At 40.4% G+C, this 23520-nt stretch overlaps 1 protein-coding gene across 1 annotated transcript in view; it reads right to left on the bottom strand.

Moving 5' to 3' along the window:
• The window catches only part of TM9SF2 (transmembrane 9 superfamily member 2), a 28323-nt gene extending 7206 nt beyond the window's left edge, over positions 1-21117 (bottom strand). The window contains exons 1-13 of the mRNA XM_059493659.1: positions 20868-21117; positions 16135-16202; positions 14978-15071; positions 14152-14279; positions 9883-10012; positions 8218-8342; positions 7250-7361; positions 5318-5397; positions 5100-5208; positions 4844-4976; positions 4480-4599; positions 2247-2304; positions 1437-1596 (exon numbers count right to left, since the gene is read on the bottom strand). Coding sequence (XP_059349642.1) covers positions 1437-1596; positions 2247-2304; positions 4480-4599; positions 4844-4976; positions 5100-5208; positions 5318-5397; positions 7250-7361; positions 8218-8342; positions 9883-10012; positions 14152-14279; positions 14978-15071; positions 16135-16202; positions 20868-20999 — 1449 coding nt within the window. The 5' untranslated portion in view covers positions 21000-21117. The remainder of the gene's footprint in view (positions 1-1436; positions 1597-2246; positions 2305-4479; positions 4600-4843; positions 4977-5099; positions 5209-5317; positions 5398-7249; positions 7362-8217; positions 8343-9882; positions 10013-14151; positions 14280-14977; positions 15072-16134; positions 16203-20867) is intronic.
• Between the last annotated feature and the right edge of the window lie 2403 nt (positions 21118-23520).

Genomic DNA, 23520 nt, shown 5'->3' with positions numbered 1-23520 from the left:
CAGCTAAATAAATGAAGTATCAAACCTTTTTGCTTTCTTTTCGTAATGACTGGTGGCACAACGTCTACTCTTTATTTTGAGCATGTGCATACCCAGCTACACTACATTTGCTTTTGCTCCAGCTCAGTTACCAACACTTGCTTGGCAAACTTGCTAAAAGACAGCTCTTACTGAAAACATAGTGACAGATATTTTGGACTTCCATTTCAATGTTTGCCTATCTATCATCTGTTACAGAGCCTGAGCTGATTTACCATATTTCAGCTGGGGTAGTGGTGGTGCAGATTCCTGCTTTCACCTTCTAAAAATTCCTGTGTGTTGTCTTTCAGGATTTACTTAAAAATTGCACTAGGATAAACTTACTGAAAGAACTCCATCTGGCAATTTAATCCTAATTCAAGACACATGCATGGATCAGCATGGTGAGAGAAAACAATGTAAAGCATTGTAAAATACATGCATACTCTATCTTTTGGCTTTCATAACAATTACATCAAAAGCACCAACAGATACTTCCTTTCTGATTTGATTTTCAAGTTTTTGTGACACCTACCACATTGCCTTATTAGCTTATCAAATCTTCCTTCCTTAAAAGATGTACACACCTGAACAATGCAGGGGAACTTGATGGAATTTCAACATGGTTATCAGAAAAAGCCCACTGAATTAAAAAGTGCCTACTAAAACAATAATCTCTGAAGGTATTACAAGAGATCTACAGAGAGACAGAATCCTGGCTTCCTATGCAGGAGAAAACCCACAAATGTATCTGCACTTATAGAAATTTATTTGTGGGGGACAGTAAACAGTTTTTTAAGAAAAAAAAAAAAAAAAAGAACCAATCTCATTATTTAATGATTTGGTCACCAAATTATTAAATGTTTGGTCACAAAGAGCTGTCATAAAAATATGTAAAATTGATTGGTTTAGGAGTAAATCACAATTAATGTCTACCAAGCAGAGATAACCATTTACAGAACACTTATGCAAACAGATTTCACAGAACTCTAGCAATTTGATCAGGGAACATCCTCAGTGTAGAGGGCAGACAGGAACAAGAAATACATGACAAAACCCAGAAATGCAGAATTTGCTTTCCCTCATGCCTGCGGGGTCAAGTACTTGTTTTAGTATTTGAAAGAGATGCTAATTAAAATAAAAATGCTCAAATCACTGATTTATCTGTAGCAGTCACTCAATTAAATAGAATGACAACCCAATTTGCTGCAGAGAGTATCACTGTCACCAACCATGTGTCACAGCCTTGGAATACCAAGACTGGTTCTCTAAGGCAGTTCTAAAGCAGCTGAACTGAACTGGAGCCAACAGTGCAACTAGCTAAGGTGCTACCTCAGTCATGGCCTATACAGAGAAAAATATTTATGTGTGTTTATGTATGTATACCCTTAAAAAAACAAATTCTCAGAAACACTTACGTTTTTCTTAAACCCAAAATAGGCACCAATAAATGTCAGTGGTACAGATATGCAAAACCAGAGTGCCAAAATAGCAACCAAGGTACCGAAAGGAATAGCTGCTGAAGAGCCTTCTCCCCAGAGAATGAGGTTCATGATAAAAAAATCCGCAAATACAATTCTGAAAAACACAGAGCACACTTAAAGCACAGAAATACTTCTGAACGTTCAGTAACCCTGACAAAACAATGGCACTGTTTTGAGATTTGAGCACGAATCTCTGCTAAAACCAAATGACACACACAAAATATGAAAACAAAGAGATCAGACAAGCAATTCTTTGTTAATCTAGTGGGACTGAACTCCAGCAGGCACTGACGTTCCAACTAAGCTATTTCAAATATATGCTTGTCTTAACTACACTTCAGGGTAAGACTGCTTGCTGTGATTAAGTGGAAAAAATTATCAGAGTGGTTATACATTACATGACACTATGTAAGACTGACTACAGTGAGGTCAGAATAGTGCAGTCCAGAGAATGAAAGAAAACAATGAAAAAGTGGGCCTCAAACTTACTACTATCATAATGCCTTTTCCTAATCAACCTTTTCATGTGGTGAGAGTAAACAAATGCTTACAAAAAAAAATAAAATCTAAGGATGATATGCCACTAACATACCCATCTTTGTCAAAAGCACCATGATACTCTTGGAGCTCCCAGAATAAAGGGACAATGTAAGATTTACCTGTATGGCTGAAACCTAAAAAATTAGCTATGCACATCAGAGAAGCAATTTAATTCTCTTAATCATGACAATATTCTCAGCTTACCCAGGACAAAGGAATGATGTCAGCAGGACATTTGTTTTCCATTTCTCACCTCCAAATGCTGTATATTAAAACATTTGACAGACATTAAAACATGTATTAAGCTCAACTATTAATTTTCCAGTCCATTTACCTGTTATACTTAACTTACAAATACTCAAATCATGTGCTATCCTGCCCAAAACCAGTAAACTAAATATTCAGTAATAAAATTGGATTTCCTTATCCTATTGCTTAACCACAGAACTTCAAAGCAAAACGTCTCAGACCAAGGTCGGGAAAGGTATCCAACTAAAACTGTATTTCTGATGACTTTATCTACTAAAAAGACGGAGCAGATTTGCAGTATTTCTAAATCTTTAAAAAATGTTTTAAACCTGGAGTGATTAATAAATTTAAGCTTTCTAGCATTTGACTGCAGGTTTCAGTAGGTAAAGATACATAAATATGTGAAAACCAAGCTTAACAGTTTTCTTGAAATAATTCTTGCCAATGAATCTTACAGAAGTCAGAACTAACACGCTTACAGAAGTAGTGATGTTTTCTTGAGTCTTAGCAGCATTAAGCAGTGGTGATACCAAAAGACCAAAGATAGCTTTTTAAAGAAAATCTTTATGAATTTGCACTATGCTGATAAAAATTCTAGTCAATATACTTTCAAATGAAAATATCCTGCTGGAGTGCAGTGAAGCAGATAATTTCATCTGAGCACTGCCATAATGACATGCTTCTTTATTTCAAGAGTCAGAAGTGATTATGGTTAGAGTGATTTTAATTAAGTTTCTATTTCTTCATAAAAACTTGGTAGAATGTGACAGCAGTTATTAAGATTAACCATTTACTTTCAACTCATGTTTCACTTTCTAAATGCAGTTTAAAAAAAAAAAAACAAAAAAAAAACACTTTTAAAATTGGATATCTATTTCAGTTGCATTTTGTTTTATATGTCACATTATTTGTATACTATTAAAAAAAAACCCATTCATGCTTACATGCTCTAATACAGGGTATAAACCACTTCCTGTTATAACAACAAAAATATCCCTGGATCAGTCATTCACTATCTTAGTAATTAAACACAACATTCAAGTATCAACTAAGTGATTACCAATAAATAAAATATTAAATTTTATCCTTAAAAACTACATTTCCACCAAAGATATAGGATTCAATTTACCACTAATACACTTCAAAATATCCTTCAAAACACAGAGTATACACCACAATATCAAGAATAATTCTATCCTCAATTATGCTCTTAGTACTAAAATTTCCTTCTGTTTAAGTCTTAACTGGCTTGGATATTAGGAATACTTCATTTTCATCTCACCACCACTATGCAAAAAACTCCCCTACAAGATACAAACTCACTTTTCCCACTGGTTTTCCCCACATGAAAACTACAAAATGGTAAGAAGGAAGATCTCCAGTATCTACTGCCAGGTTGAAGTTCTGAAATAAACTTCTCCTGTAGCCCCATATATTCACAACTAAAGTAGTCCAAAAGATCTGTTTCTCTCAAGTCAAAAAACCTTTCACCTTGAGTAAGGTAATTAAAACAAGCTGTATGTGGAATGCCATGCTTCACCTTAAAATAAATCAGAGGATACAGGGGTAAACCATCTGAGGCTGGCAGACAGACAGGTCTTGAAACAATAGCTGGGATCAGTGAGGGAGCACAGTATCAACTAATTCTTGTCAGTGGCCCAGACACCACAGGGCTGACTTCTACAGCTACAGAACAGTCCTTCTCCCTGTGCTCCAGACAGTCCAATAAGCATTATTCTCCAAAATAACTGGGAGCTAGCTAAAAAGAGGTCACCAATCTCAGGCACGCAAGAACTGAGGTTCACAATTTGGGGGTGCAGGTGTGTGTTACCAAGCAACATCCACAGCTAAAACTCAATGCAGGCTTAGACAGTGCCCACAGTGACAGGAAACAGAAGCAGAAAACAATCTGATGTGAAGATATAATGACCTTAGTACTACTATTATTTAATTTCACAAATACACAGCAGCAAGAACAATTCAGGGTCTTTAGGCATGATTACATCAAAACCAGTGTAACTATGTTAAGTGCTCTATATATATATATATTCTGTTGTTAAGGTAAGTACATTTCCCCACATTGCCCTGAGGGAAGCTACAAACAGTGCAGCAAAATAAGAATCAGTTCTGTAATAATAATTTATGTTAATGAACTTAAGCCATGTCATTTTCAGTAACTATTACTCACATTTGTAGAATCTGGCAGCAACATAACCCGCTGGAGTTCCAAGCAGCACCCACAAAACTACAGCACAGGTCATTAGAGCTCCCCTGTTAGCAGGTGACAAAAATCCCAGGCAAGCAAAAACTGTGAAGCAGAGATGCACAATTTTAGAAATGATGTTAGAAACCTTAGACTATATGTTTGACTTAAAGCCAGTACATCAGCTGTCTTACAATCTGTGTGTACTAAGCTGCATGTCTACTACATCAGCTCAGCTGTTTCTAGTGACTTTAACGAAATATCTAGAAAAAATGATACTGCTATTTTTACTAGCACCATGCAGTGAAAAATCATGTACAATCAACTAAATCCTCCCCACTTTACTTACACAGGGTAACAAAAGTCATTATTAAGATTTGTGTGCCAGAGCCTAGAAAAACTGACAACAGCATTCCTTTTCTTGGGGGCCTGAAAATATCACCATGAACCAGTTTCCAGCCAAATTCTTCTTGAGCATCTTCCTGTAAAAGAAATACATCTATTAGAATACAGTAGATTGCAACTTAAATAGCCTGTTACAGCTACACATTTAACTGGAAAAATTACATTCCAAATAAATTTTAGGAACTGCATTTTAGGCTTACAGTGGAATCCATTTGATTGTATCTTGCAATATCTTTATGGAGTGTCCTCAACATAATCATAGCTACCATTCCAGACAGAAAGAGGACAATCACCAGGGAATTCATAATACTGAAAAGAAAAAAAAAAAAAAAAAAAAAGAGAAAATTAATGAAAATCATCATTCAAACTGCAATGTAAACACTTCAGTACAATAAATTTCCTCCTATTTCCTCCTTACCTAAACCACTGGATGTGAGTGTGAGGCATGGATTCCAAAATATAATCCCATCTTGATGCCCACCTGATATTTTTTTCTTCCTGAAAGAGTACACACATGAACATCAGATACAGTCAGTATCCAATTCATACATTTGAAAGCTGATGTTTGTGCAAATCAATCTTAAATCTTGTGACTAACTGAAATTTCAAGTTCCATGCTTTACAAGGGAATACTTCAATAACAGCTACCTAGAGCAAACCTAAGATTTGACCATAGAATCTAAACCAAAATATTTTCTGATTTTGAACACTTGTGTCTTCTTAAGACATTAAGGCTTACCAAATTAATTTAATTGTGCACCCTCCCTTCAAGAACTGGAATGGAATAGCAGAATAATGAAAGAACATAGATTTTTTAGCACATAAGTCCATATAGCAAGAAACTAAGCTATGCTATACAGTCTCCAGATGATACTTCACTCACTACATCATGCTCTGTCCAAATTATCCTTTGCTTTCATCCAACCTCATTTCAGTACCAAATACCAATCCCATTACAAACAGCTTTTACTGCAGGACAGGTGGGGAGACAGAACTTAGCAGAGGGAAGCAAATTATTCCTCCAGGCATTTCAACAGATTAAACTTATTCAAAATGAACATTCATTGATCAAAAACACTTCAAAAAGAACATTTCTTTGTTTTATTTTGCAGAGTAAACAGGAAAAAAGGAACAGACAGTGTTAATCAAGGTGAAGGTGGCTATTAAACAAGCCAATTAACAAAACTGGCTAGGTGTCTGACAGGCTGTTATTTCAGTAATTTCTAATTTACAAGAACAAGAGTGCTTTCCAGTAAAGCCAGATTTTGAAAAAAATCCGGTGGGTTAAAAAATGTAGTCAAGATCACATACCTAGTTCACTGAGATAACAAAACCATGTCTCAAAGGAAGCAACAAATTTCTAAACCAGTATCAATGACTCTAGGACAGAACTGCATTCTTCCTCATATCTAAACTGCCTTTTTTTTCCTCTTCTTGAGATGACCTGGTCTGCCAACCCAATAGAAATTCAGAAGATTACCTCCAATTGATGTAACACTGTGCACAAGACAGGTGCACACACACAGCTGGGCATGCCATTTTTAAGGACAAACAATAAAATAATATGAAGCTGAGGTCACTCTTGATTACTGACTTCTCACAGGTTTCCAGAAATACTTGCTTTTCGGTATACAAATTCATTTCAGCACCACAACTGATATAATTTCTCAAAATATCATTATATAGTATATACATAATGTAATCCCTCCTACTTCTTATACTATTTATTGTATTTTGAACTCAGAGTGGAAATAGTTTGAGAAGGAGTAGGGAACTTTGATAAACAGTTTGTCCAGCAAACTCCATCTACAGAAAACCAAAACAAAATCAAAACCTCCCTCTCTTGTCAGCAGAATGAAAAACATTCAGCTATCACTGCTGCCTGCAGTTGCCTGATATACTGCTCCTCTGCTTTTAAATGGAGAGTAGTAGAACAAAGACTACCAGCTTCCTACTCTTTTGAAGGATTCCAGGGGAGGAAGACCTTAAAGAGAAGGCAGCTTTTACAGCAGGAGGGCAGAAAACTATCAGCTTCAACCTACCTACATGAAACAATTTCTCAGACTTAAGAACTTGGATTGAAAAATAATCTACCAGACAATCTAGGCAGATGTGGAAAGTGTGACTCTTAAAAACCACATATGTGTTTCACATCTACTCTGTATGTGTTGGTATGCAAAACTGTAATGTATGTGGTTAAATCCCAAGCCAACTCTGACATTCCCGTTCAAATAAAGTTTTAAAACTACAAATTTATTATTCTGAGCCAATTTTAATTGTCCATCTTTATAATTCAGAGTACTAATGCATGATTTTAAGAGGTAACCACCACAGAAATCTTAGTACTCACATGAAAAGTAACTGAGTATGTGTAAGCAATTTTGACTTCTCCACTGGCCTTATTACTTATATCCATGGGCACTCCTGAGCAGTCGGGGTTGTCTGGGTGAGTATGCTTGTAACTGCAGGGAGACAAGACACACAATGAAAGCCACTTCACTGACAACATTCTTAAGAAAGAATTCATTCATCTTAGAAAAGCATACCAAGGATTCTTCCCTTCAATACAAGAATTGTACTTAATGTCTCATAAATTTCAGGACTCATAAGGAACATATCCTAAGCTCAGGAATTTCTGAAACTTGAACTTCTTAAACAAGATTTGTCTCTTCTTAAAAGAGCACAGTCTCTAAAGCAGAGTACCAAAAATGAAAGAAGCCTTAGTATTGCTATGAACTTCCAAAACATTTTAAAAGTTACACCACCAGAATTACTAACTTCTCTCAGGAAAAAATATTTTCAACTGAACCAACAATGCTACAAGCTCAGTTATGCCATGAAAGACAAGATGCTAAGAAATAACACAACAGACACCAATTGTGCAAAAGCCACACAGACACCAGGACAACTGATGAGTGTAGCTGTGAAATCTTTCTATACAAATCCTGATTATTGAACAGATCAAATCTTGCACTCCGGCCAAGCCTGCAGCAGGCACTCGTGTCCTGTTCTGATACAAGACAGAATATTCCCTGGTGGAGAAATACATGCACACACACACACACACTCATCACACCCCACAAACACTTATTGGTTTTATTTTATCTTTTCTTGGTCCAAGTAGGAGAAAGTGCACCAAGGTCCATCAAATTACAAAATTACATTACACTGTCGTAACTACACTACATCAATCAACAGAAGAGGTAATCTGCAGGTCACATATATGAAAGCATTTCTGACTAGCAGCAGGTTCCCAGATCAAAGCAAGTGTCCTGGCATGTATGACTTTTTGATGACAAGTTACTTTCAACTACTAACCTTTTTGGTTCAAGTTTAGCAGCAACTAGTCTTGCTCCCAGAGCTTCATTCTCCACAACATGGTAATAAATTTTTATGTCAACATGGTTGAAAATATAAAAGGTATCCTTTTCATGAAATTCTGACTGCAATGAAAAAAGGTTATATTGAACAATCAACAAATATAGACATCACAAAGCCTTAGACAGAAGTCTGCATAACAGAATTTTAGACTGCATATAGTTTTTCTGTCAAGAAGTTCTAAAATATGACTGTGAGATACTGGAAATTATAAAGACAATGAGTGCCTTCTTGCATTAAAAACATAAGTTAGAAAAGTTAAGGCTAAGAACAGTCTAGTAAAATTGAAAAGTAGAAAAATTAATTTAAGATATTTAATATATATATATTTATTAATCAATTTAACAGAAGATGTCCTATTTTATTTAAGTAACAACCTGAATAGATAACTAAGGGACAAGTTTTGTTATTAGAAGCATTTCACAAGCATCAGCTATTTTAAAACAAAGAGTCTATTTTTCAGAAATTAAACAGAACTTTCCAAGACGATGCAAATAAATGCTCTCTGTGGCAGAACCACCTTTGAAACCAAAGATGCACAGGGATGAAGAGCAAGCAGCAGCTAAGAATGCTGAATGCAAACCTCAGGTGAAGGAAATATCACCCTGGAATTTAGTTAGCTTAAGAGGTTGTTAAACTCACAAGTAATTTAACAGCTATGTCTACTGAAGTTCAGTTAGAACCTCTAGAGTGTTCTATCCCCACCCTTTCTATAGAGCAGCCCCAGTTATAAGAATAGTTACATAAATGAAATGTTATTCTACAGTACATCAGTTATTTATTCAAAGGTTATTTTCCTTTAATTAAAAGCAACCCTTAAAATAAGATTAAAGTAATATTGCCAGATTAAATATTTGATCATAAATGCATCCATTCACATGGAGATCCTGAAACCAACTGATTATGGAGGCAATTAAACAAAATTGGCAACCACAGAAATTGTTATCTTTGGTAAGATCTATTAAATAAAACCAACCATTTTGAAAAACCCCAAAAACCTATCCCAAGTTCTCAGTGACCTTGCCATGGAAGAGGTCTGTGGTAGTCAAAGACTTCCTGGACTTTCTGTTGTATTCTTATCTTATGCTTTCAGTGCACCTATCTAGATCTCCACCACATCAGTGCACTTATCTGGATCTCCACTATATGATCTATCACAAGAGAATCTTCTTCCATCAGCTCCCAGTTTTAGGAAAAGCAAACCTTCCAAAAGTACACAGAGGTACAAACACACCTATGCAAATCTGCTTCCATGAAAACACCTCTATCCCAAAAAATGTCAAATCCAAGCCTTCAAACATTTCCATTTCTTAGGCAATGAAGGATGACCTTTACCCTCCACATGTACTGAATATTATGCATGTTCACCCTCTGATCTTTTAGAGCTCTACTGTACTAAGAAGCATAAGAGACAAGGTTCTTAGGCTTAGATCAGGCTTTCAAATGGAGGTACTTGCAGAGACCAAAACACTCACCTATCTTTAGGCAACATGTGTTCTTAAAATAGCAAGGACTCACCATAGAAACATGACACAGGAGAAATGCTAGTCTCTAAATTAGTAAGAAGTAATATATACTAAAAAATATATAATTGCATAAACATACATTAATAACACAGGCATCTTTTGGACGGCCATCTTCTGTAATGTAACAGCCAATAGGAAAACCAGGATTACAGAACCTCTGGCCATCTTCCACATCGTAACACCATGTCACAGGCATGTTGTCCACAATCCTGTAAATGACATAGTGACACTTCACCATTTTTCAAAATACACAGTGTAATGGAAACAAAACCAGATTAACATTAATCTACTTTGCTATATTCATTACTGGAATATTAACTACAAGAATAATACTACCCATGGAATTGCAATGATTGCCAATCCAAGTTCCAAACGAGTTACAAGCATGGAGCTCTTCAACTGAAACCACTCTATTCACTGCACTTCTTCATGAAGTCCCCATGCAAAAACAGCCCAAAGCCAAAAACTCACCCAGTCCAAATTTGTAACAATTTAACTTATTATTTTGTCTTTAAATAATGTCCAAAATAATCAAATTTGCTGAACCAGCTAAAATTGACAATTTCAAGTTTAAGACAAAACAACAAAATTTTTAAAAAGCCTACATCACAAATTATTAATCCTCCAGCTTCCTCATTGCCAAATACATTTTTCATAGCACTCTTAAAACTTTTTTTTTGCAATTTAAGAGAATTCCTAATCATTAACCTCATTTATAGCTACCAAAGAGTATGCAACATTTTAATTAGATGATTACCAAAAAATTGTAAGCCATCAAACAACTGTTTTTGTAAAAACTCCCATGTCTGAGGGAGTCAGTGCCAGCTGGCTCCAACAGACTCCCTGCTGGCCAAGGCCAAGCCCATAAGTGACCAGAGGCAACACCTCTGGGAAACAGATTAGGAAAGGGAGAAAAATCTCTTCACAACAGCATCTGCAGCTGGAGAGAGGAGTGGGAATATGTACAACTCTGCAGACACCAAGGTCAGTGGAGGAGGAGGGGGGAGAAATGCTCCCAGCACAGAAGCAGAGATTCCCCAGCAGCCTGTGGTGCAGCCCATGGTGAGTCAGGCTGTCACCCTGCAGCCACAGGCAGCAGATACCTGCTTGCAGCCCATGGAGAACCCCACATCACAGCAGGTGGATGTGCCCTGAAGAAGGCTGTGATCCCATGGGAGACCCACACTGGAACAGGCTCCTGGCAGGACCTGTGGCCCCACGGAAGGATGAGGCCACTCTACAGCAGGTTTGCCAGGACCTGTGAATCCATGGGAGACCCACACCTGGAGCAGCCTCTTCTTAAAGGACTGCATCCCATGGAAGGGACCCCCACTGGAGCAGTTCCTGAAGAGCTGCAGCCCATGGGAAGGACTTGCACTGGGGAAGTTCATTAAAAACTCCTCCATGGGAGCAACCCCACACTAGAGCAAGGGCAGTGTGTGGAGAGTCCTGATCCTGAGGAGGAAGGAGTGGCAGAGACAACGTGTGATGAACTGACCACAATCCCCATTCCCTGCGCCCCTGTGCAAAGGAGGTGGTGAAAACTGGAAGTGAAGTTGAGCCTGAGAAGAAGGGAGTGGTGGGGAGAAGGAGTTTTAAGCTTTGGGTTTATTTCCCAATACCCTTCTCTCATTTGGCTGCTAATAAATCAAACTGAATTCCTCAATTTGAGTCAGTTTTGCCCGTGACAGTTGATGAGTGATCTCTCCCTACACTTATCTTGACCTTTTTGCTACATTTTCCCTCCCCTGTCCACTTGAGGAGAGAAGTGACAAAGCAGCTTTGGTGGGCACCTGGTGTCCAGCCAGGCTCAACCCACCACACAGCTGGACTCAATGATTTTAGAGATCTTCTCCAACTCAATCAACTCTGTGCTTGTATATTTGAAATTTTATCTCCATTATGTATGCTAGAGAGATTGCTTGCTTTTGTTAGTGTTTTCATCTCCTAATCAAAACAAGACAACATTAACATATTGCAAGTAAGATTGGTTTGGATAAAAGCTTTCCTTTGCATCTATGCAGCAAAGACATCCTGAGCTGCCTTCAAGCAGCAGCAGCAGCAATGCCAGAGCAAACTGGTAGTTTAAGAAGCAAATCATTTTTCACAGCTAATCTTCAAATTTAAAATGACTTGAAGAGATTATACATGTGGAGCAAATATGCTATTCAACAGTGTTCTTATATGTCTCTCAAGAACATCTGGTGATGAACACTGTCAGCCAAGATATCAGTATAGCTGTTGAGTCCAATTCAGTATGTCAATTCCTAATCTTATTAAGTGGCTTTTGAAACCTTAGAAGTATTTTGCACCATCTGTGTTCCCCAGGAATTTCATGATAAATTGAAGCTGGATAATAACCCTCTACTGAATCCTCACTTATGCTACCTTGTTCATCCCTGTACAACATACCTCTGGTACCATACTCCTGGAGCATGCATCATTAATCACAAAATCCAGCCACAGCCATGTTGTGAAGCTGTGGCTAAGGAGGACTAACAGACATAACCAAGGGTTTTTCACTGGTCCCTAAGTTTTAGGGCAGTGGGCAGGAAAAAAAATATAGTTAAAATGCAATTAAAAGAATTAAGGAATAACCTAAAATTCAAGGGAAGTTTTCACACTGAAAAACAGAATTATATCTTACTTAAACCTCTACTTGAATACACTAAGTATATTTTTTAAACAATTTAATCTACAGGGAAAAAAACCCCAAACCAGCTTGAAGTACTTTTTTGTATGATTAATTTTACACAGTTCTGTTTCAGCTTCTATCAGCTTAAGTTATGGGCTTTTCTAAAAAAATTAACTTCTTTCAAGCTTTGTAGTCTTGGGAAGCTATTTTTAAGTTACGCACCAAAACATACACAACCTTTTATAGCTGAGTCTTTTATGCCAGACTCACATGCATTACTGAAATTCAAAGTGGTGCAAATATTACAAACAAATGCAGTATTTAAGAGGAATATAATCAAGTCCAGCATGTTTGAAGCTCCACTTGTTTTAGCATTAGGCATATACACTTCAAATCCTTGCAAAAGTAGCTGTACATTTCAGAGTTTCTTTAAGGCCTCCTTGTTCACCTACCTGAACACATGACTCTTGCCTGTGAACCCTTCGGACATAACCTATCAAATTCCTACTACACTCATTTTCAAGGGGCTCCCAGAACATTTACATCAGTGAACCACAGTTTATCCCCACAAAGGGATATCCCATATCAGTTCTTGAGAGCAGTAGAAAATGCACTTGTTGCCTTTCCAGCTGTTTCAAAATTGAAGGAATGGAACATAACATTACAGAAAAACAGTTAATGACAGTGGCAACATTCAACCTGCATTTTTACTAAAATACCCAAAAAGTTTAAATCCAAATAGATGATGACCAACACATTTGTTCCCATAAAGCAGGAGGCCCATATGTGCAATTAGAGCATACCTATGAGTGACATCAATTAATGATGCTCATGCATTCCTTGCTAAGACATGCCTCAGGAACTCATGCCCAAGTTGTTCCTTCTATTCTTGCACCTGAAAGCTGCCGTTGGCAGAGCCTGCCAACACATCAAGCACTAAATAAACACTGATAACATGGCTAGGACATTTCCAGTGCCAAGACTGAGCCTGCTGATAAACATTTCACAGGTCTTGGATGTGGGTGCAGTGTTGGGAAACTGAATATCTGCCGGAGATTCAGCACACTCATTCAGCCTTGCCCCACCCTTAACACACGCCCCACCCTTGCCCATCTGACAAGGATTCAATGTCAGAGCTCAAACAGAGCTCAAGGTCAATCATATGGTTACAGAGAGGCCCAGAGAACAGGAAAGGACCAAGCCTTTATGCATTCCTCAAAATTATTTAATTAATTAGTTTTCATTGGCCACCTTTCCCTTCCACATCCATAGAAGAGAAACAAACATTGCAAAAAGAACTGTTGATCCTGTCTCCTGGACACAGCAATTCAAGGTGAGCGCAAGGGCTCTCAAGGAAAACAAAGATAACATAGCAAAAGAATAAAGGTCCTGTAAAACTCTTCTCAAGCTAAGGCAGGACTAACTTCCACATTTACAGGTGAAAAAAGCAGCAGTATCTTACAGTAAGCACAAAGCTTTGTGTTTAGAAACAGATTCATTTCCATTGCTCCTAATGCCTATCCTTCAAGTGAAGGAATTCTTTTTTATGAAGACGACAAACAATATAAGATTTTATGCAAAAGCAGAAGGGGAAGAAATTAGGTGCACATATCTATTGTTCCATCTATTCACTTGCAAATACAAAAGTATAAACTAAATTATCACCAACATACTACACTAACCAATCTATGAATTTTAGACTTACCAACTTACCAGTGATGTTGATAATTCAGTAGCATACTTTTTTTCAAAAAGTCTAATTTCTGTTTGTCTTCTGGCTTTGTGGTATCATATGTTTTTGTACAAACAGTTTTACAGGTCTCCTTCTTGTTGAATGTGAACTAAGAAAAATGAAAGACTCATGAGCAAAAAGGTTGTAACAAGCGGTCTTATTTCAGTACATAACAATTTATCCCATACATTTCATTGCCTATACTATTATAATGAAAACACCTAACAAATTACTAGACTAGGTACATCAACCCTCCAGAGGAGGTTTTTATACTGGTGTGTACTCTAAACCCCTCCTGTGCTCACTGCAGGAGCCCTCCAGCAAGAGCTCCTTGTTTCTGACTAGCACACATTTTCTGCCATGATTTACCAGATAAGTGATCTGACCTCTTAGCAGCCATGCTGTCAACAGGCAGCTTCAACTGGAAGCTTTCTCTCCAACTACCTCTGTAGAAGAGCATGTGAGAGCTTCAGTCAGCAGGACAGACCAGCAAGCTAACACCATTTATAATTCTTCCATTTTATGGCTGCAATATTTTCAGATCTGGCTCTAAGAAGCAGGAGTGCTGAGCAGCAATAATCAGGTTTCGTCAGATCCCAAAGAGAGAAGATAACCTGCACAGCACTTCAGGCTATAGCCCCACAATGCAGAGCACACAGTTACAATTAGGTTAAACTGACAGATTTTTATCGTGTGGAATTTCAGATGCTGAAGCTTTCTCAGATAAAGCCTTTGTGAAAATCATCTTCAAGATTCTGATCTCCTTTGGTTACATTTGAATGCACACATTACTGACAGAAAACGAACCCTGTAAGGAGATGGTTCTATCCTCTCCCCAAACAAGACTTGGCCAAGGTTTTCAGATGGACGCTTCTTTCCTTCTGCTTGACAAAAGTCAAACCTGAATTAGAGAAAAGATACAAAAATGAATAAAATATTCTCAGCCGCAAATAATGTTCCCAAATCAACATGTTAATCACAAGTGAAGGAGCTATACAGCTTTCCCTGTAGACAACAGTTTCTTCATTTAACCTGTGAAGTGTGAAAATCACTATCCTGGTTTGAGAATAAACCAGATGAAACAGAACCAACATTGAAGTCTCTTCATCAGCTATCTCAGTGTAGCATAAGTTTCTTTGAGTAATTAGAAGTTTCCATTTGAACAGGAATTTTAGACAAGAATTAAATCTTCATCTAGAGTTTAATAATGACTCTCAGAAAAAAAGCATGCAGGCCAGATTCCAGAATTTGAGGGAAAATAAAAATAAAAAAGACAGAGACAGCTCCCTTACAACAAACACTATTAAACGGTTATTACAGTTTTATTCACCAACACGTTTAATAGCACATCCTCCACATTTTTCCAATCTATTTTTAAATATATCACATTAATGTTCTTTAAAGTGTAGACATAACTGATGCTTAAGCTCTTCAATATTAACAGTCAAAATACTATTTATAGCAAAAACTTTCCATAGTTGTACCAGGCACTGATACATTTAGTGCACTCCTATGGATGTGTACAAAGAAAACATTTAACACCTCATTAAGATAATCGATGGGATGTTCGCACCTCATTACCGCTTTAACTCATCTGGCAGCGGCTACTAAAGACAGAGGTAATACTTTGATCTACAGTGACAACTAATGCAGTAAAGTATCATATATTTATACACACAGATTTTAACCTTAAGTTACACTACAACAGCGATTCGACCTGCATGAGGGCCTATAAATCCATGCACTGAAGTTATGAGCAGAAAAACTGAGACAAAGGAAGGAATGTAGGCATCCATCTGCTCACTGAAAATTCTGTATTTGTAAACTTATGTTAGCAAAATAAACAGCCATGCCTCAGTGGCACACTGCTGTAAGAAGTAGTACATAATACGATAAGGTAAATGAAATCAATCTTTTTGGAAGAACTGACAATTCAAACGGCACAAATGGTACCATATACTTACGCAGTGTATTCGTAGGGGAGCACAGACTCCACTGAGTCAAGCCTGTTCACAAACAGCTCGATTCCAGACTGAAAGAGCAGAGATAATCAGCAGTTACATTTAAAGCACTCCTTCAACTCCCATGGATATACAAAAATAGGTTTGTTAGAATAAGGTTAAGGAAAGTGAAAATGTAAGATTTATGTAATAGTACATCTTGATGTGTAATGAACTGTATCTGCTGGGAGCACAAGTAAGGCACCATCTAACCATCACAAAAGCAGCGATCACATGACAAAAACACTTAAAGGCTAACATAACCATTCCAATTACAAGATAGCAGGAAATCATGCACAAAAATAATATCATTAGCACAGCTGCCAGTGTTTGAGTGTAACGTACCAAGTCATATTAGTTATCATCACAACTTTTGTGTAATAGAAGTCTTAAAAGAACACGAAGGAAAGTGCAGATGAGACCAGTACTTCTCCCTGTAATTAAGGATGCTCGGCAATTTTATACGTGTAGTAACTAGAAACTGAACTATGATCATTTAAACAATGCATTCAGACTGATATATTTTAAGTTTAAACAGAATCTCTTTTCAAAGAGAAGGCAAGGATACCCACATTTACCTTCCTATAGAAGTTTTTCACTAACTCTATCAATTCGAGTAAGAACCTGAAATTCAGTCTACTGTGGTTTCAGACTAGTTTAATCAATATACATTAATTACAGATGGGCTACTCCACTTCTGTTGAAAGGGACAGGACTCTAACTCTTCCCTCTTAGTCTCAAAATCCCTTCCCTTATTCTAGTCTTGCAGTTCCAATAAAATTCAAATGTTTGCCATACACTGCTTTTGGCAGTTATCTGCTTGCACAGTAAACCAATCTAATGGACTTAAACACCAAAAGACTTAAACAAAAAAATTCTGAAAAGCAGTTCTTAGTATCACAGCAGGCTGTCCTCACTTCAGCTGGGATAGAATTTACTTCTTAGTAGCTGGCACATTGCTGTGTTTTGTATTCAATGAGTGAATGATGTGATAACACACTGAAGTTTTACTTGTGGCTAGGCAGTGCTTACCCTGAGTCAAGGACTTTTCAGTTTCCCATGCTCGGCCAGCACAGAGGTGCACAAAAAGCTGGAAGGGAACATGGCCAGGAGAAGCTGACCTGAACTGGCCAAGAGGCCACTCCATACCATGGAATGCCACACTCAGAATACAAATTGGGAGTTGGCTGGAACGGGATGATCACTGCTCTGAGATGGGCTGGGCATCCATCAGTGGGTGGTGACCAATTGTATTGTGCAACTTGTTTTGCCTGGATTTCATGCCCCCCCCCTCCCTCCTTTTCATTAAAATTATTATTACTTTTTCTATCATTAGTAGTATGAGTATATTTTTTTTCAATTAAACTGTTCTTATTTCAACCCACAAGTTACTTTTCCCCCCATTTCTCCTCACCATCTCACTGGGGTCAGCAGGGAACACACAGCTGTGTGGTTCTTAGTTGCCAGCTAGGGTTAAACCACAACACAAACTGAGCTGCCTTACTGTGTAATCAGACAAAAGCTGAAGGGCAAAACAAAGGTGAATGCCCTCAAGAGCAAACCCTCTCCCTTTCAACAGCAAGCCATCTATTTTCTTACCAACAGAGGAGCATTTCCTCCCTATGAAAATTCACTCAAGTTTAGCCAAACCAAGAAATTCTAAAGGAAAAGAAAAGCCAGAAATGTTCACATGTATCTGTAGCTCAGATACTTCAGTTGGGTACCGTGTTTTACTGATATAACTTAGCTGTCCATGTGCAAGTCAGGATGCAGTCCTGGGAGCCACAGAAGTTCTGTGAGCTGTTAGCATGACCCACTAAGTGAAGACACACCTTCAGGCTCAGCTTTCCCCTGCCCTAAGCCATGCAGACCTGCTGCTCACCTCTGGGAAGCCTATGCTTGCCATAACTCTGTAAGTCACTTCAACTCCCAAACACAACAGGAAACTAGACTGGCAAAAAAGTTGGATAGTTTCCTGCCATGTTAAGCTCAAAAGCACAACAAGTAACACAGCTGAGTCAATGCAGAGGACAGGAACACGTTGCCCAGGGGAAGGCAGCAATGAAATCTCTCACTCTCAGCAGCAGGAGGGAATTAGACTGCCTCAGCTGGCCACAGAACCGTGGCCTTAAATTAGCTACTTTCATCAGAGGAGATTTACTGAATGCTGCAATTTTTCCTAAGAATTATCTGCATTACTGCAGATCAGCACATTTGATAAACCATTTCCATACAACACCAAACCCTTTTTGGAGCAGTCAGGATTTTTTAAAACTGAGTAAGGATTCTTAATCTTTAGGCAAGAATTACTATTTCAGTCTGCATAGATCCCATTCCATTTCTGTTTATATTCTTACCAAAACCAGAAGAAGCAGCCAAACTGAGCTTGCCCAAGCAGATTGGCAGGAAACTTGAAGAAAGGGGAAAAGCCACAGGTCTCACTGCTCTTAGCTACATGCCCTGTAAACACCTCATCCCACCTCACCAACACAGGACAGGAGATCACAGGGATCATAACAGACAAATAGTAGGTACTGAGATCTGGCATGTGGATCGAAATCCTCAGGCAGAGGAAAATGCACTGAGATTGCAATAAACAGTGATAACTGCAAGAAACCTGTCCAAGGAAGCTTCATTTTATCCACTTACATAAATATGATACAGCAATAATGCAATCATATTTTGTTCCTCCTTACCAGGAACCAGAGTACATTCAGCTGCAGACTACATGGAGAGAATGAGATGTGAAGAGTGCTTTAGACTTCTCCATATGCCTATGTCTAATGTGGAAATTGCTAAGAGGTGGCTAATTGCAGAAAGAATTTTTGCACTACTGCAGCTGTTGAGGTGTTCAGCTGCCTGCTGGTGGTACATTTAAATTACCCAAGTACCTCATGTCACATTTATTAAATGATAAAATCTCAGGAGAAGACAAACATTTTGTATGTGTTTTATGAGGAATAAAAATGCAGAGATATCTGAGAGAGATTACCCCATAAGTGTCTCAGATTGGTTACAAAATACAGTAGGCTATGAGGTCCACCTGACTTAAAAAAAAAAAAATCTGCCTTCTACAAGCTACAGGAATAATCCAAACATTGCCATGTTTTTCAGGGATGTTGTGAAAAAACACAAACTGCAGCTTGAAAGCTTAAGCCTGTATTTGAAAAAACCCCATTCCTTACGAGGGTGGTGCAGCACTCTAACAGGTCACCCAGGGAGGAGATGGCTACTCCATGCTTGGATGTTTCCAAAGCCTGCTTAAACAAAGGTAGAGCTGAGTTGATCTAACGTTGACAAGAGTGGTGTTTTCTGTCCTCTCATGCTCCACACTTATGAGGCTGCAGTATGTGACCTGCTGAGGTCACTTCCAAACACCATTTCTGTGGTCCTATAAAAGAATGTCCACAGAACATTTTACTACTACAACTGAACAGCCTTCATTGTGTGCTTGGCTTATTCCCAGCTCAGCTGATTCAGGACAGCAGAAGGATAAAGTCAGCACATGGTATATACCAAAAGCATACAGTTTTAAGCAAGCTCTTATTCTGAAGAATTATGAACCAGTGTTTCATGCAAGGCAGAAGCTGAGAGCTCAGAAAGTGCAAGACAGCCACTTTCTACAGTAGTAAGACCATGGATCATAAAACTGATTAGTCTTGAACTTTCTCATTCAAGTATTAAAGCACAGTCTGCTGTAATTTCCATCACAGCAGCAGGAAACAACTTCAAAAGGTGCCCCAAAGGAGCAAAGACGATTTTTCATCAGAGGAGATTTGCATTAATGCTCCCCACCAATATCCTTATAAATGAGTTACTTGGCTATGCAAACTTCGCTTGTCCCTTCTGCAGACATGAAGGTAAGTTTAAGCTTCACTTGACACTCTGGGCCCTGGCAGCCCCTACACTTCAGGTTCCTGCAGCCAGGAAGACACAGCAAGGAAAGTGTTACGGGATGTTTACTTTGGTATCTGCTCCAATCACCAGCTGCTCGCTCCTGCCAAGAATCACACACACACCCCTCGGCATGACCTGTCACTGCCATCCTTACTTGCTGCAGCTTCCTGCAGGGATCTGAAAGGACCCAAGCGATAACCGGCCGGAGCTTCCTACTTTGCTACTTGCCCGACGTGGCCGTAAGTCACAGGATGAGCCGACAGCTCTCTCCTTCCCTCGCAGGGATCGTGGTCACTTCCCAGCCAGGCCGGAGCAGAGCCAGGCAAGCACCTCTCCATTCCACTGGGTCCTCTGTCTCATCAATTTCCGTTTCAAGGAGCAATGGTCATAAACTAAATTACAAGAAGTTTCACCTCCACACGAAGGTGAACTTCTTTACGCTGAGAGTGACAGAGCACTGGAACAGGCTGCCCAGAGGGTCACGGAGTCTCCCGCTCTGGAGACATTCACACGCGGTCCTGTGTCACCCACTCCCGGTGACCCTGCCTTGGCAGGGGGGTTGGACCGGGTGTCTCCAGAGGTCCCTTCCAACCCTAACAATTCTGTGAGCAACTCGAGCACAGCGGGAACGGAACCACGCTCGGAGCCCCGGCAGCCCCAGCCCCGGTACGGCACGGCCAGGCGGCTCCAGACCCTCGGGACAAACTCCACTACGCAGCCCCGCGGCAGGGGGACAACACCCAGGCCGCGCCGCGCCCGGGCGGCCTCGGGGGCCTCCCATCAGCGCCCCCCGGGCTCACCTTGCACTCGGGCTTCTCCTTGCCGGCCTCGCAGAAGTTGACGGGCGCCAGGCCCGGCAGGTAGAAGGCGGCGGCGGGCGCGGTGGCCGCCGCCAGCGCGGCAGCGATGAGGAGAAGCGGCCGCAGAGCCATGTCCGGCCGGGGGAGCGCGGGGCGGGGGCCGGCGGGGCCGGGGTCGCTGGGCGGCTGCGGGGCCGCGGCTCCGTCTCTCGCCCCCCGCGCGCGCCCTGACGCGGCAGCGCCGCTTCCGGCTCCCCCCTCGCGCGCGCGCGCGACACGTCGTCACCCGCCGCGCGCGGGGCCGCCAGACCGAGCGCCGAGGGGGGGGCGGGGCCGGCGCGCGCGTTCGCTTCCGGGGTGTCTCGCGCCCCCGTTGCCACGGCAGCGCGGCCCCGCCCGCCCCGAGCGGCTCGAGCGGCGGGGGGGGGGCGGGAATGCGTGAGGGGAGCCCGGGAGCGGGCAGGGCGGTGAGCGCGCCCTGCTCTTCAGGTCTGGGCTCCTCCGTACGAGAGAGACCGGAGCTCCTGGAGTGGGTCCAGCGCGGGGTGAGACAAAGATGATCCAGGAACTGCAACATCTCCCCTCTTACCAGGACAGGCTGAGAGGGCTGGGCCTGCTCAGCCCCGGGAGGAGACGGCTGGGACGGGAGCTCATCCATGTTTATCAGTGTCGAAGGGAGGGTGCCCAAGGATGGAGCCAGGCCGTGCTCGGTGGTGCCGAGCAATAGAACGAGAGAGATCGGGCAGAGACCGGTGCACGGGAAGTTCCACCTGAACGTGAGGATGAACTTATGTACTGTCCGAGTGACCGAGCACGGGAACAGCCTGCCCGGAGAGGCTGCGGAGTCTCCCTCACTGGAGATACCCGAGAACTGCCCGGACATAATCCTGTGCCGTGTGCTCTGGGGTGACCCTGCCTGAGCAGGGAGGTTGGACCAGATTTTCCCACTGTGGTCCCTTGCAACCTGTCCCATTCAGCGATTGTGTGCATGTCCACAGGTGATAGACAGGAATGGTGCCCAGCTGCCATTTGGGACCCCCGCACCTGGGCAGTCAATCCCAGCAAAGCCTGGCTCCGCTGATCCCAGTCAGGCTGCACTGCCTTCATGCCTGTCCTGCAGTCCTTGCTTTTTTAAAAATACATTTTGTCTTTTTTAAAATAAATTTTGTATTCTAAAAAATAAATTAAAATTTTTTTAAAAAATAAATTTTGATTGGGTTTTTTTTTATTTTTTGTGTTTTTTCTTAATTCTCAAGGGTTTCACTGGGAAGAGGGTCCTGCCTGCCCGCCCCTGTTACCAGCACCCTTGAATTCCCAGTCATTTTCCGTTCAAGAGTTCCTAAGTGAGGAAGGGGTTATTAGAATATAAAGTTAATTTCAAAGCCCTGAAACAAAACAGGAGCTTCTTCTAGATGCAGCAGAATATGGTTGTTATTGGCAAGGAGGGGGGTGAGGCTTTTTTTTAAACAAAAATATCAAAAATTTTAAGCAAAATGCAATCTCTTTAAAATAGAAAATCCAGTCTTTATTCCTCGCTTCTCCTCCCATGGGTTCTTGTGGGGAATTAATGACTGACACAGCTAGGCAGGGAGCAATCACCCCTGAAGGCTGAGTGGCCTCAGACTCAGGTGTCCTGTGACCATGGCATGACACTGCCCATACCAGGCTCAGAGCAAACATCATCCCTGTCTGGTTTTGGTCTTTTTAATTCTCGTGGGTTTTGGGTTTTTTGATTCTCATTGGTGGACAACTCTTCACGGTTTTCAAACCGAATTCTTGGGGTGAGGCATACTGCTGGCTGAGTGGAGCTGGGGAAGAGGGGCAGGCAGACAGACAGACAGACAGATAGATGTTAGCTGTGGTGGCTGTCTGTTGCAGCTGAGCATTCAGAACAATCTCTGTCCTCATTCTCTCCACGTCATCAATGGCTGCTGTCATATAGCACTGGTAAAAATCTACTGGAAAAAATCCCCTCCAAAAAACCCCCACCCTATAAGAGAGGCAGACATAAAAAGTCTGTTTTGATAATGTAGGAGAGGACATTGCTCAGATTATCATTTTATCTTTCCTTACTTCCTAAAGCATTCCATCCATTTGGGTTTGTGCGGCTTCAGAAACTCCAAACAACACCCTCTCATGAAAAACTATTTTTGTAAATGCTGCAGCATTTTCACTAATTGCCTTGGTTCTCACAACACCTTTTATTTCATTTCTGCTGTTCATTACAGGGCTCAGGGGTCACACCTGTTGATCACACAGTCCTGCAGTAGCCAAAGTGTCTAGGGCAGGGTGAAGCTTCAGGTGGGTCAATTCACACAGCATCTGACCAGATACAGGATTGAGCATCTAAGCACCTAGATCATCGAACACAGTCCTAGGCAAGGTTATTTTAATAAATGTGTATGAATTTTCAATATTACACAAGCCATTCTTCAAGTTTGAGATGAATGCATGGTAATTTATAGCATATACATTAGATATTTTTGAACTCTCCCTATATTTAAAATATTAGCTGTTCATGTACTTTTCTCATTCCAATTCCTGCTTGTCTCATCCTGCAGATATCCTAAGAGCACAATTATAAGATCAAGCCTTATGACAAGCACAGCTGGAGAAGAAATCCCAGTTGCCTCTTTTTATTTAAAATTACTCA

This window comes from Ammospiza nelsoni, chromosome 2 (genome assembly GCF_027579445.1).
Source record: "Ammospiza nelsoni isolate bAmmNel1 chromosome 2, bAmmNel1.pri, whole genome shotgun sequence".
Taxonomy (NCBI): Eukaryota; Metazoa; Chordata; class Aves; order Passeriformes; family Passerellidae; genus Ammospiza; species Ammospiza nelsoni.
This window is presented reverse-complemented; position numbering and strand designations above follow the sequence as displayed.